The 14,301-nt window shown below is 38.9% G+C and overlaps 2 protein-coding genes across 35 annotated transcripts in view; one reads left to right on the top strand and one right to left on the bottom strand.

The window, feature by feature from the left end:
* Positions 1-14,301, bottom strand: part of LOC131218723 (MADS-box transcription factor 27-like) — a 70,167-nt gene that overhangs the window by 2,491 nt on the left and 53,375 nt on the right. For all 4 annotated transcript variants that reach the window (XM_058213455.1, XM_058213456.1, XM_058213457.1 and 1 more), the window contains one exon: positions 6,860-6,921. In XM_058213455.1, the coding sequence (XP_058069438.1) occupies positions 6,860-6,921 (62 nt within the window). The remainder of the gene's footprint in view (positions 1-6,859; positions 6,922-14,301) is intronic.
* The window catches only part of LOC131218724 (uncharacterized), a 71,614-nt gene that overhangs the window by 20,159 nt on the left and 37,154 nt on the right, over positions 1-14,301 (top strand). For 5 of the 31 annotated variants that reach the window (XR_009157809.1, XR_009157810.1, XR_009157837.1 and 2 more), the window contains one exon: positions 7,460-7,506. The exons of 14 other annotated variants lie outside the window; for them this stretch is intronic. Coding sequence is in view for 5 of the 17 variants with exons in the window: in XM_058213477.1 (XP_058069460.1) it covers positions 7,460-7,489 (30 nt within the window). In the remaining 12 variants the exon portion in view is untranslated. 12 more of the 31 variants (XR_009157838.1, XR_009157817.1, XM_058213479.1 and 9 more) reach the window with 6 other exon arrangements.

Raw genomic sequence — 14,301 nt, 5'->3', positions numbered from 1 at the left:
ATATATGTGGAGGTGCCTTTTGATAATCTCATTTGTTGTTGTTGCTGTTGGTCTTTGCTTTTAATAAATTCAATTGCCATTTGGAGGGTGATGGTTTACCACGTACTTCCTACTATAAAGCCTTAGGCACTTGGATATAAGTTGTTTGGGAGGAAATCTCCTTTATGGGGTGTTCTTTGAGATGATTATAGTTTGAGGCTTAGATTTTGGTAGGATATTTTGTGGGGAGATGGACCTTTTGTTAATGTTGAGTGCCGTGAAAAGCCAATGATGATCTTGACCGTTGATCATTACGATCATGGGTCTTGTGTGGGCTTGTTATTGATGCCATAATTAATATGTGGTTTACCTTAACCATTCATGTATACATGCATTAAAAGAGAGTTTCCTCTATTGTCTTCGGGAAAAACAACCACTAGCCAAAGCGAGATTGCTGTTCCAACCAATTCATACGTTTTAGGAGGAACTTTTGGTTATTCTTATATGCTTACCTTGTGAGAGGGATGATGAGTCGAGATTTAAAGTCTCCACCATCAGGCTCAATGATGAGTTGGTGCCTTTGTCCTACTTTACATAGAAGGATGAGTTGGCGCTTTTGTCTTATCCCACATAGAAGAGGGAGTGCTGAGGGAATTCGAGCACCTACACGAGTTTATTAGAGGAGGAGAGTTGAGTCCCTAGCCCCAATTTCATTATAGTTGGATGATCATTACATGGGGTCCAGTGGACCCAATTCTAGTTCTTAGTCGCGTTAAAGACCCACATGCATGGTTGTGCATTTTTGAAGACGCCACACTGGTAAGATGCATGTGGGCCGCTTATTTGGAATTGATTGATACATCTTTCAACTGTTTGGACGTCACCCAACCTAACCAGGACCACATCTGGATGTTATAAATGTTAGACCATGCCGTTGAATATCTTAGACACATCAGTTTGGTGATCTGAGTTGTTGGATATGTTAGGAGACTCGGGTTTAGGTGTATGGACACTTTAGTCTACATTTCCGAGCCATGGACACGTCGGACCACATTCATACAGGTCGTTGATCATGTGTGGATGTGTGGACGAACATGTTGCACATTGGAAATCATCTTTGTGTTATGTGACACATCTTTATTTCTGCTTTGTTTTTCAGTTTTATTTTAGGTTATTATAGATTTATGTTTTGATCTTAACCATTAATAGAGTCAGACGGTCAAGAATAGTTTAAGACTTAGGTTTTCTTATATATATTTGTTCAAGACTTGAGACTTGAGATGATGAACATATTGAATAAAATTTCTCTATATTGCTTCTTTTGAGTAAGAAAACTTCCCGTGAATGGAATTTGGTGTGAAGCCATTGGAGTGATTCCAAGTTATCTTTCTTATTCCTATCAAGGCATTTCTTTCCTTTCTCTCTCAAACTCTCTTTTTCGAATATCTTTTTCTCTTCTTTCTCAAACCCTAACTCCATCATTATCTACCCAATTGATCATTGACCAAACCGACCCAACCCCATCACATCGTCCGTACAACTGTACGGACGTGCCCATACATTGCACAAGTCTGTCCGTACGGCCAAACGACCTCCCCCTCATTGATCCTTTCTCTTCTTCTCTATTTTATAAAACCTTAACCCTAACCCCGACCTTTTATAAAATCCTAAGTTTTCAATTTCTTGATTTCCAAACCCAAATCCTAATCTATTCAAACCCTAGCAAAGCGTAAGTAAATCGTATAATCTAAAATGAATCCTATGCTAGATGGAAGTTGTACCTTCTATTGGGCCATGCCTGATGAATAGCCTTAAAGATCTATTTTGCAGAATTGTGATGTGGTCTTGAACTTGAGATTAATTGAATATTTGATTTCTCTAAATTTGTGGTAGATTGGCTTTGTTTTATGCTTTGATTTACTCTGGCAATCCGTTGATTTATTTTCACCATCCTAGTTTAGAGATTGGCTTTATTTTATGCTTTGATTTACTCTGGTAATCCGTTGATTTATTTGCACCATCCTAGTTTAGGCCATTCATCCGGCATCAAATTTTGGTATTAGAGCCAGGTTAGCATAGGGTTTAGTGAGTCCATTGCACTTGAGTATAAGGTTTTCATATTGTCGCGTCTAGAGTTAGCTTTTTCCATCTTCATTGCGTTGCGTCTAGGAAATTTAGTTGTCAGTCCTTCCCAGTTAGCGTGCCCAATTTATGCCCACCCTTAGTGGGCATGGTTTTGGTCTACACCCCACAATGAATTCGGAATAGCTTGTCAAGACTACCAATGCCATCAATAACCACCTCACGGCCATCGAGGCCCAAAGTAGAACCACCAATAACCAACTATTAGCCCTCCGAAATGAGACCAATACTCGCATGACCGAGTTGGAAACTTACCTACATGCAGACCGTGAAAATTTGAAGGATGATCAATTCCATACGGGAGGTCAAAGTGAAGGAAGTGAGAGGGTATGGCCAAGGTGTTGGCCGTGGTGGGGGCGTACCCAACTGCCCCTTGGAGAGTACCAAATGTACCCTAATCCCAATGAGCGAGTGATGAAGAGCATAATGATTGAAGCGTTGAGTTATGATGGTCGCTTGGACCTTAAGGCATTCCTCGATTGGCTTGTAGACATGGTTCATTATTTTGAGTGGTATGATATGTCTGATAGCCATCGGGTAAGGTTTGCCAAGATGGAGTTGGTGGGCCAAGCCAAATTATTTTGGACGAATGTTGAGCGGAAGATTGAGAGGTCTGGTGAAGATCCAATCTCACAATGGACTGAGATGAAAGAGATCTTAAAGGAAAAGTATATTTCATTCTCTTATCGCCAGAGGCTCGTGGATCAGTGGTAGTCCCTTCGTCAAGATCTATGCCCGTAGTTGATTACATTGCAAATTTTGATTAGTATATGATTGGATTAACATCGGGGAGGACCCTGTTAATGACCATTTCTCGCTTTAGAATGGGCCTCCGACATGAGCTTTAGCATAAGCTCATTCATCATGACATCAACACCTTAGAGCATGCATATCAAGTGGTGTAAGAACTCGAGTGGTATCTGAAACTGCAATTCGTGAGGCAATTCAACTTACGTGATTCCAATGTCAGGGTTACTTCCCAGGGAGTTGAGCCTAATTTTGGGAGTCATTTTAAAGCCCCTATTGACACTTCGTCCAACAACCGTCATGTGAAGGGTAGGGGTTTAGCTAGTACTAGCTCGAGGGGAGGTGAGCAAGCGCGGTGTTATAACAGCCAAAGATACAACCTTTTTATATACCAATGCCCTATGAAAGAGCAAAATAAGGCCCTCGTGATAGGCGAGTTGGATGGGGATGATTATGCGATTAAGAAGAAGAAGTCTATGAGCCCGAAGTTTTTTTTTTTTTTTTTTTTTGGGTTAGCTTGTTAGTACACACCCATGTGAGTACACACACTCCATGTTAACCACCCCCACTAGGGATCGATACCAAGACCTCAAGTGTTGAAACGAGGTATCTCCACTCAGTCTGCCAGTTGAGCTATGGATCTGGGTGTCTATGAGCCCGAAGTTGATGCTAATTATAAAGAAGCTGAAGAAGTAGATGCTGTGCTACTTACAACTATTAGATGCACCTTGGCCTAGGCCAAAAAAGTGACAATTGATGCAGGGATTCAATTTTTTATACTTACACTAAGTGTGGCGACAAAAATTGTAAAGTAATAATTGATAATGATAGTTGCACCAATGTGGTCTCTACTAGCATTGTATCTGGTTTGGGTTTGAAGCCATCCTTCACCCTTAGCCCTTTCAAGTTTCATAGGTAGATGAGTCCTCGACCCTAGTTTCTCGGTGGTGTCTTGTTTTCATTCAGTTTTTTTTTTCCCTACAAAGACACTATGGTGTGGTGTTTTACTTATGGATGTAGGCCACACCATTTTTGGGCAGACCTTATGAGATGACCCGCCCCATCGTTGTGATATTGTCCGCTTTGGGGTCTCCCCCGCACCGCTTTAAAACGCGTCACAACAATTAAGGGAGAGCCTCCACATATAGCCAGGACTTCGAACGACTGTCCAAGCGATGTGGGACAGAGTTTTGTCCACAGTCACCTACAACAGTAGCTCGCCTAGGCACCCAGCCCCGCCCACATCACGCCTGCCCACATTGGAGCAGGGACTGGGGCGTTACAATCTCCCACCGTTGGAACAAAGTTGTCCTTGGCTCTAATACCAATTGAGACGACCCGCCCCATCGTTGTGATATTGTCTATTTTGCAGTGTCCTTGTTGGCCTTCAACATTGATGCCTCATCGTAGATAATATCTCTACTAATGACCACCTTCTGAGAATCAACATCCCGAATCTTGTAACTCTTAACACCTTTTCATACCCAATAAAGATGTACTTTCTGGATTTGGGATCCAACTTTGACCTTTGTTCACTCTGCATTTGGACGTATGCTAGACGTGTGAAGATCCTCATCCCTGAGTAATTGACGTCCTTTCCTGTCTAGACTTCCTCTGTAACCTTGGAGTCCAACGCTGCAGATGGTGACCAATTTATAATCTAGCATGCTATGTTTACTGCTTCTGCCCAGAAGCTTTTAGGTATCCCCGCATGCAACCGCATACTTCTTGCCCTCTTCAATAGAGTTATGTTCATCCTCTCTACCATCCCGTTTTGCTGTGGGGTCCCTAGAGTTTAAAAGTGCCTTGTGATGCATTGTTCCTTGCAAAATTTCATAAATTCTAACTCTCTGTATTTCGTACCATCATCTGACCTAAGGCACTTAACATGTCTCCTGGTTTGCTTTTCTACTTCTGCTTTCCATTCCCTGAACTTGGCGAATACCTTAGACTTGTTTTAAGAAGTAGACCCAAACCTCCCTCAAGTAATCGTCTATGAAGCTCACGAAGTATCGTGCGCCTCCCTTAGACAGTATTGTCACTGACTCTTAGACATTGGAATGAATATAGTCGATCACCCTTGCTAGTGTGTGTAGCAATCTTGAGCCTTTGTGTTTGCATAGGGCGACCACATAAGAACAACCACAACTTTGTCTAAAAACTTGTGGAGTTGTCAATGAATAATATGGTATTGAGATCCACATAAGACAACTCTCCCTTAGCTAGTGGCCATTGTGGCTAAATTCAAGTTCCCAAGGATAATAGAGGAAACCCTCTCTTTTAACCTGTGAACATATGAGTGGTTAAGGTAAATCCACAAATTAATTGTGGCATCAATAGCATGTCCACATAGGACCCATGGTGATTACGATCCATGGTTAGAATCAGCATTGTCTTCTTAGGGCACACAACACTAACAATATCTAGGTTGAGGCATTCGTGATTATAACTCTCTTTGCTTCTTTGTTTGCGATGTTTGATGTGCCTGTTGAATCGTGACTATTGAAGTTGTGATGGTTGTCATATAATCCTTATGGCTTCATTGGACCGTGGTATATGGTGCCATTGTGTTTGCTTATTGATCGTGTTTCCATCCTATACATTGTATTTCCTTTAGTTTTGTTGGTGAGAGGTAATTTGCCGATGGGTGATGAGTGATGACAAGGTTGCTTTATCCCGAGGCCTAGTTTTGAAGACCAACCTATGGGATTGCTAATTACAACTAGGAAGTTGGAGGGAATGAATAATCTAACTTGGTCACAGTCAGCCAAGATGTTGGTGGGCAAAAGAAGTTGGTGGGGTATATCACTAAGATGATCCCTCACAAGAAGATTGAGAAATTGAGAATTTTATAGTTGATGATTTAGCTGCTCACTCTCTGTAGCCGAATATTAGTAGATGCTTGATGTTGTGTAAAATGACTGAAGAAATTTGGGACACAATTTTAGATATGTTCTCTGAATAGCTACTTATGCAGCCCTTTGTTTGCAGTGGAAGGAGTTACACTGTTGTATGCGGGAAGTTGCAATTGTAGATGAACTCTCCGAGCCGTTAGAGGGGATTAGAAGCATGATTCTTTAGTACATTTTTAATTGGGCAATTGTTGGTACTCTGGTAGAGTGATACTAAATATGCAGTCGCTCAGAAAATGTACACGTGGCATAGATGAACTCAAATTAAATAAAATAAATTGTGGAACCCATTGTCGCTAAGATATAGTCTCAAAATCAGATTGGTGAAGGATCCTAACCTCTGACTTGGACGCTTGTTGAAATAAGACCATTGGATATTTTTCATTTTTACGATCCAAAAAATGTCCATCAATTTGATAGTTAGATAATTGAATAAAGTGTGTGTGTGTGTGTGTGTGTGTGTGTGTGTGTGTGGATACATCTAATGATACATCTTTAATAGGGGCATGGAATTTCTAAGTAATTTCTAAGACCCTGTCTATCATCCATTACACTACCAGAGTATCAAAGTTTTTCTCTTCGTAATGTTGCCTGTTCTAGGGAATAGCTTAGCGAAAAGGGAGATTCTTCTATTTTGTATCCACTTTTGGTAACCTTTTCATTTATTGAACTCTCCCTACAATGACATCATTGGATCATAATAATTTCCTCTTTTCAGTAAGACATGCCCTAACACATGAAGCTATTAGGTTTTTGTTATGTTTTATTGTGTCCTTAGTTTAGTTATAATATTCAGCCACTCTTCAAAAAAAAGGTTATAATATTCAGCTGTCTGGTTGTCTTTCCATATTTATATCATGTATTCCTCAAGCCATTGCAAAAAAGCCTGATTTATTATGACAAGATAAGTGGGCTCAGTTTTGTATCACCATTCCTTTTCCAAGTCACATATGCCAATGCCTTGATTTAAATTACTATTGTCCATAATTGGCATTTTACAGTCGTAATGGAGTAAATTTGAAGGTTTTGTGGTATTACATGTTCTAAAGTAAAAATATGATGGGATTGAAAGATGGTACCGATGATTTTCTTGCAAGTGTTGTAGTTGTTGCCTCAAGCTTGTTGCTTCCCTTTGCCAGAACTATTGAATTCAAAGCACAAGATTAGTCTATGCAACATATGGTCAAATGCTTTTGCTAACATAACTATATTCAATTGACATAATCTTTAATTGGCATCTTAAAAGCTGGAAAATTTGTTACCCAAACTACCTTTTGGAAAAAAGAAAAAAGAAAAAAAGAACCCAATCTATTCAATGTAAATTAAAGTGTAGTAATGTTTTTTGTGTCAATTTAGTGCTAATAAAAACGTTAGGTGCCAAAATATATTTATTTACCTCTTCTTTGTTCTTTATAAACGTGTAAAATTTTCAGTAGCACCTATATGCTCTTCTATTTCTAGGAGAACTATACCATGTTGTGTTGACATACATTTATATATTAGTTAGCACATGCTATAAATGCAACAAAGTTCTTCAATGAAATAAATTCGTAATTTGTATAAAAAAATGCTTAAAATTCTATTTACTATGGGTATTGTTTTATTCTGTCATATGCCATGCAACGTAAATTTAGACAGTTCTATTAGGAGTGACAAGGGCTCATATTGCTCTCATGCAGTGTCAACACATTAATACGCCCATATGGTGACCTTATACTTGCAGTTGGTGAGTTCTTACTAATTTCTCATTGGCAAGACTAAATTGGTCAGTTAGTATTAAAGATGTGAAAGCATGCTCATAAAGCATAGAATCTACCATCGATACTCTCAACAATGACTTGTTAGAATCCAATACAATCATTACATGTACATGCCTTTGGAGGAGAACCATCATAATGATATTTAGTTACAAATGTAGATTTCTCCTTGCTACCATAGAAGAAGGAACCAATGCCAAGTGGTGTCTTTGGAAGTGGTGGAAAGAGCATAATTTAGCTTGGAACTGGAGAATGAGATTTTGGGCTGTTGCAAGGACTAGGTTATTCAATAATGGTAATGGTCGGCTTAACACCGGCCATGTAACCATTATGATATGGGGCTATAACGGCCTTCACGACCCTTATAATGTTCATAACTTTTTTAAGGAAAAAATGTTTTAAAAATTTGGAATAGTTCAGAAAATTTTGAGAATTTGAAGTATGTATTCTTTTCTAGTTTGGCCATTCTTAAGAATGCTGCCTCAGGCTGTGCGATACTATTAACCTAGACGGACTCTAAAATAGTAAAATTCTAATTAGGCTTCTAAGTATCTAATAACAATATATAATTAAGTCTACAAGTCGACATATGAGTTGTGATGAGTTGATGATACAATTATAGGTTACCATGTAATAACTATATTTAAGCTTGGAACACAAGTCAAACATGATTTGGTGGATTAGGGCCTGTTACATACAAGTATAACAAAATGAAGATGGAAAAGTCAAAAGAATTGATAGTCTACCTCTTCCAATATTTCCCAACATGGTCTACTTTAATTTGATTTCTCAAATCCCACCCAATTTTGTGTTTTGACCCTCAAATCTGCCCTGCATCTAGTTTAAAAATTAGTTTCTAAGCTCTTGTAAGGCTTGAAATGAATAAAAAAGTGGAAAAACAAAAGAAACATTGAAAATGGAAAATTTCAAAATCGGGCCTTTATGGTCGTATCAGCTTGTAACAGCATATCAGCCTTGTAACGATTTGATACGGGGCCTGTTCCGACTGATACGACCCATTTTTCATTACGGACTGATTCACCCCTGTATCGCGTAATGGGGTTGACCTTTTCCTTCAGGTAACGACCTTTACATCCGAAGGCCCATAATGTAACCATTTTTTTAATACTATGGTGAGGACCAAGAATAAGATTGGACCAATGAGTACGCAGACTCGTTGATGCAACGCAAATCACAAATTCTGATATGGAGTAGTCATTTTCCTGATGTGAATCCTAAACACTCAATCAAACCGTATGCAATGACAAAAAAAAAAAAGAAAAAAAAGAAAAAAAAAGAAGAAGAAGAAAATAAAGTATAATCTAAGAAATCTCTCCATTTCTGTTATGATCTATCTTTCCTTTTACACCACAGTCTTTCATAAATTCAAAGGAATCCACCTAGATTCTGACTTTTCTAATTTGTCTTCTAGGATCTAGTATAATCTATTACATGTTGACAAATAGACATTTATCATACATAAGAAACTAACAAATATTGGAGAAACCAAATCCAACGATCTTTCCTTATATGGACTGTGTTGGATTTGGACACAAGTGTATGGATTTGGACCTTGCAGTTCACCTGATCATCAATCTGGACCATCTAGATCAATTAGATGTCAATCTAGGCCCTCAATCAACAATGAGATGAAATGTAAGGTCCATGTGGACTATCAAATTGATCACGGGGGCCTGAAAAGACAATCAGATCATAGATATGATCCTGATCATTTGTTGGACCCAAGGTATTCTGTATCGATAAAGGTGGCTGTAATGGTGACCACCATTACCAATACGGATATCGGCCATAACGACCTAAACGGGGGCGTAACGACCGTTACAACCCCTGTAATGGTTGAATTTATTTTTTTTTCCGAAAAATTCTGAAAAAATACCTAGAAATCCATAATAATATAAACATTCTAAATATGTATTCATTTTTTGTTTTAAACATGTTTATGGTAACGTAATGGTTCACTCTTTGGTGAGAGTGTTGTGTTGGATTGTCCGGTGAATTTTTGAACATGGTTATGTATTTCTAATGTTTACACATCACAATTAAGCATTAGAATTAGAAATTGAAAAAAAGAAAAAAAAAAAAAAAAAGAAGAAAAAAAAGATATGTACTACTTTTTCAATTTTTTGAAAAACTGGCCCTCGGAGCTTTTATCTACCAATATCATATAAATCTACTGTTTTAATCCTAAAAACTATAGTACAAGTGGTCGAAATCTATTATAGAATGATCTAAGAAAGTTTTTTAGAATGAGAAAACTAGAAAATGAGGAGAAAAAATGGATTTACATTAAAAAAAAAAAGTGGCCCTTATTATTATTATTATTATACTGTTAATGGTCGTTACAGCCCCCATAACAGCTGATACGGTCTAAAAAAAAAACTGCCCTATTCACCCCGTATCACGTAATGGACACGGCCGCTATCTATACGTATCGGCCTTTACGACTGTATCGTAACGGATATGGGACACCTTGGATGGACCACTTTGACCCTCAATTAGGCCGTATCTATAATACGGACGATTGAAATGTCCATGTATTCAATCTGGATGGTTGGATTGTCAAAATCCTTGATTGAGATCATCTATAACATGGATGATTGAAATGTCCATATATCCAATGTGGATGGTTGGATTGTCAAAATCCTTGATTGAGATCATTGGATGGGTCCGATCATGGATATGCAATCTGAGTGCCTGATCCTCGATCGACAAAGTTGTGGAATCATTCGGAATCCATTTGATGGTGATGTCTGGCCTGGATGCATTACCCATGAAGCAAATTGGTAGCACTGTGGGTTGTTTTTAGTTTTCAAATGGGGAAGAAGAAAAGTGCATTTTGAGAGAGAGAAAGGGTTGTAAAGGAACTAATCATTCTCTCACACTATAATATTATTAAACTGAACTGTAGTGAACAAAAAAGGAATGGTGTCCAGCAGGAGCACCAAAATATAGTACACCTGCACCAAAGAAATATGAGATTTCCACCCAATTGCACACGCATGCGCATATTCTACACTTTCTACTGTTGTAGATTCTAATGGACTTTAATATCTTTATATATAAAAAAAAGGATCCAGTGTGTGCGTGTGCTAAACATATTAAAAAGAGAAAAATGATAGCATGTCCTTAATGTATTGTAAAGGGAGCCAAATAATGAAATAGTGAGTGATAGTGTGCTCATGCGTAGGTAGCGCATTGGATTGACTACACACGACAGATCTAGATGAGGCATTGTAAATAATTGTAGGAGAGTAGAGTGAGTACGAATTCCTTTGTCAGAATGTTTGGGATTTTATGTATATGAAGTCTAATGATAAGGGTGTATGTGTATATGCATTGGTGGACAATGCACACAAAAGGAAGAAAACAAGAAGAAGAAGAAGAAAGAGAGGTTAGAAAGGAAGGAGGGAAAGAAAGAAAGGCAAACGAGAAAGAAAGGAAGGGAAAGAAAGGAGGGTAATGATGGGGACATCACGAGCACACGCACGCCCCCTACGCACGTATGCAAGGAGGAGGAGGGCCGCACCATCAATCTGGATCGATGATGACGTCCAGGGAGGGCCTCCTAATTAAAGGACTGCGTTTTGGTCCCTTGGAGTGGACTCGATCGTCATGTGAATCCCACCATGGGTTCTCATGATTGTGGCCTACTGTTTTAAACGATCTAGTACTTTGAGTTTTGGTTATTTTTATTATTAGGAACATCATGGATGGTTTAGATTGCTTTGATTGTTTGTTATTTGTAGTTACTTCATCTCTAAGTAATAGGTTGCGCATATGGCGTGAGTTTTGGGGTATGGGATTTTATTATAAATAGGCACCCCTTGTAGTCTTTTTTCTCATTGAAGATTGAATAAAATTTCTACATTTTCCTGCTCCTCTTCGAGTTGTGAAAATCCAATTGGGTGTGAAACCCTCCCTTCTTCGAAGGGCTAACTACCATGGTGCAAAGCCACACCCCTCTCAAATCGCCCCCATCTCTTACCATCCATATTCCTCCTCCTATAGTCATTCCACCTGTAAATCCATTGTTATTTTGCAGTCATTCCTTCTCTACAGTGGATTTCTAGAATCTGACCCTACAAGAGGGTGAAACTTCGGCAAAGCACCATGCACGGACTGTATGTTAGATTAGGCCGAAACTTGGGGGGTTTGTAGCCTAACCCTGGCCGATCAGCCCCAAGGAGGGGGGGTTTTTGGGTTCGTGGGCCCCACGCACGTGTGTCCAGCCATCAGCGCACGTGCGTCAGGCCTGGCCTACTGTCCACACGCGCGGGTTGACTTTAGGTTCACTCTCTCATCTCTTTCACTTCTCTCTTACTTGATTTCCCTAACTCTAACCCTAGATTGTCCTAAATCCCCAATTTTTACGCCATTTTCTTCAACCCTAGGGTTCCCCGAATTGAAACCTGTGAATCCCTTGGATTGGAGAAATATTTCTGTGCATGTGTGGATGAATTTACTTTCCTTTGAGCATTGATTGGTCCATAACTTTAATTGATCCAGCCCTAGCATGTGTAGGCCTGAACCGGCATAGATTTCCCTCGTTGAGTGCTTGACTTTATGTAGGATGTGGAATTTGTGTGATTGTTTCTAAACTAGTATGATCTAAAGCCCGGAATCTTGCATAGCATATTTAAATTTTTATGTCCTTCATTAGGTAAGGATGAAGGTGGCAGGAATCTTAATTCTCTGATACCGTGTAATTAATCACATGGTGGAGATGAAAGAGTAAATGATAATAAAAGAGAACTTTGGAGAAAGGGTTGCACACACACATGCACGCATGTAAAGAGCCATTTAGTCCTCAAACGACAAGGACTAAAGAAGCTTTCTGTGACCCTTAATGTTATATTGATGGACAACAATGTTCGAATGAACGGTTCTCGCAATGGTGAGCTCTCAACTGTTAGAATAATGTCATTAATGTATAGGTGGAGAGCAAAACATTCCAAGGATTCTTGATGGATAAACATGGAAGGGCCAACCCGACTCCAATAGTTCAAATGAGCTTGTTTCACACGTTGAATAACCTTTTGGAGCTGTTTTTTTTTATTTCCTGAAAGGTAAGCATGAATGTATTAAGATGAAAGCAAAACAAACAAGAGCAAGGACCACTACTCTCATGGAAACAAGTGACCTGTGTTTTAAATAGCTATGCTATGGAGCGTGTAGCTTTAAGCCTTGATGCTATGTAGCTCATGAAAATAGCTTAAGTCACGTGTAGCGTATGCTGCATGATAATTTGCATACGCCACACACTACAAAGACTTTGCTACATGCTACGTAGCTCACATTACAAGTTATTTTTCACTACAACATTAAAATCAATTAACATTTTCAATGATTTATTACATTTTTCTATTTTCAATAAAAATTAGTTAATCTTTTCAGTGCTTTTAGTAAACTAATATAAGTAACAATATTAAATCAGTTTCGTTGCTCTTTCTTTACCTGTATACTTAATCATTGCCCTTTCCTATTACTTTTGGTTGCGTTTGGTTGCACCAAACATCATGAAATTTTATTGCATTTCATTATTAATCAGTCTAATTCGGTACAAAATATCATGAAATTGGTGAACCAAACACAACATTGATTAAGAATCTAGAAGTAGCCTGTAGCTTGTGTTGCGTGCTATGTAGCTCATGCCTCATGCTTCAGAGGGCTGAACCCAACGCTACATGCTATTCACTATTTAAAACACTGTGAGTGACCTTCCATTACTCAGGCATGAAAAGGAGCTCCAAAAGCTGACCAAAGGCAAAAACAAAAATACATGACTGAATGAGGGAACATCACTGCCAAAAGCATTAAGCTCTAGCCCCACAAAATTTCGACCCACCGCTGATAATTTTGCTCCTTGAGACACCATGAAACTACAATCTTACCATGCCCAATCAATCATGAATGCTTCAATCTTTCTCTAGATTGAACACAAAGAAGTGACTTTTCCCTTGAAAATTCTTCAGTTTCTGTATTTCCAAATTCTACATTATGTTTAACGGAAGAATTTTCGATAGGAAGTTCCCTTTAGCCGAGAATGGGCCCTCCAAATTTTAAATAAGATCCAGAACCAACGAAGGGACACCCATTGAAGGCCAAACGACTGCAAAAAGTGAGAACAGACCTCCCTTACCGAGGAGAAAAGCAGAAATAGGTGGTCGACTGAGTATGCGTCCTCCCAACATAACAAATTTTAGCAAGAGAGCTGCCTTTTCTGCAAATTATCCATTATGAGGATTTTGTTCTACATGATCACCCAACCAAAAGCTTCCGCCTGCAGCCAGAGAGTCTCCCAACACTCTTGCCCATGAGGGAACCCCCATCTCCTCTAGTGAAATGCCAGAAGATAGATTTCGGAGAAGATACTCTTGGAAGAGCACCTTCAAATATTCTGATCTAGCTTATGCTCATCCACCTTGACCTCAATCGGACTGCTCAACAGCTTGATGAGCAACATGCTTTGTCATACTTAAGATTCTACTGGAAAGTTGAGACCGCCCTGTCCCCATTTTGATGTCCCCTTTACGAGTACTTTACCTGGTTGCTTTCTACAGGGCAAGTACTTGAGTGCTACTATATAAGTTTATTCTTTGGCTTTGTACCTTGTACATTCCCTTCTGTGCATCTTATTTTCTCTAGCTTTATTCTCAGTGTTTAACTCTTCAGTATTGCACAACATTACTCCTTAAGTAGCTATACAATCTTGAGAGTAGTAAAGTTACAGTTCACTGACTGCA

Source organism: Magnolia sinica, chromosome 11 (assembly GCF_029962835.1).
Source record: "Magnolia sinica isolate HGM2019 chromosome 11, MsV1, whole genome shotgun sequence".
Classification (NCBI taxonomy): domain Eukaryota; kingdom Viridiplantae; phylum Streptophyta; class Magnoliopsida; order Magnoliales; family Magnoliaceae; genus Magnolia; species Magnolia sinica.
This window is presented reverse-complemented; position numbering and strand designations above follow the sequence as displayed.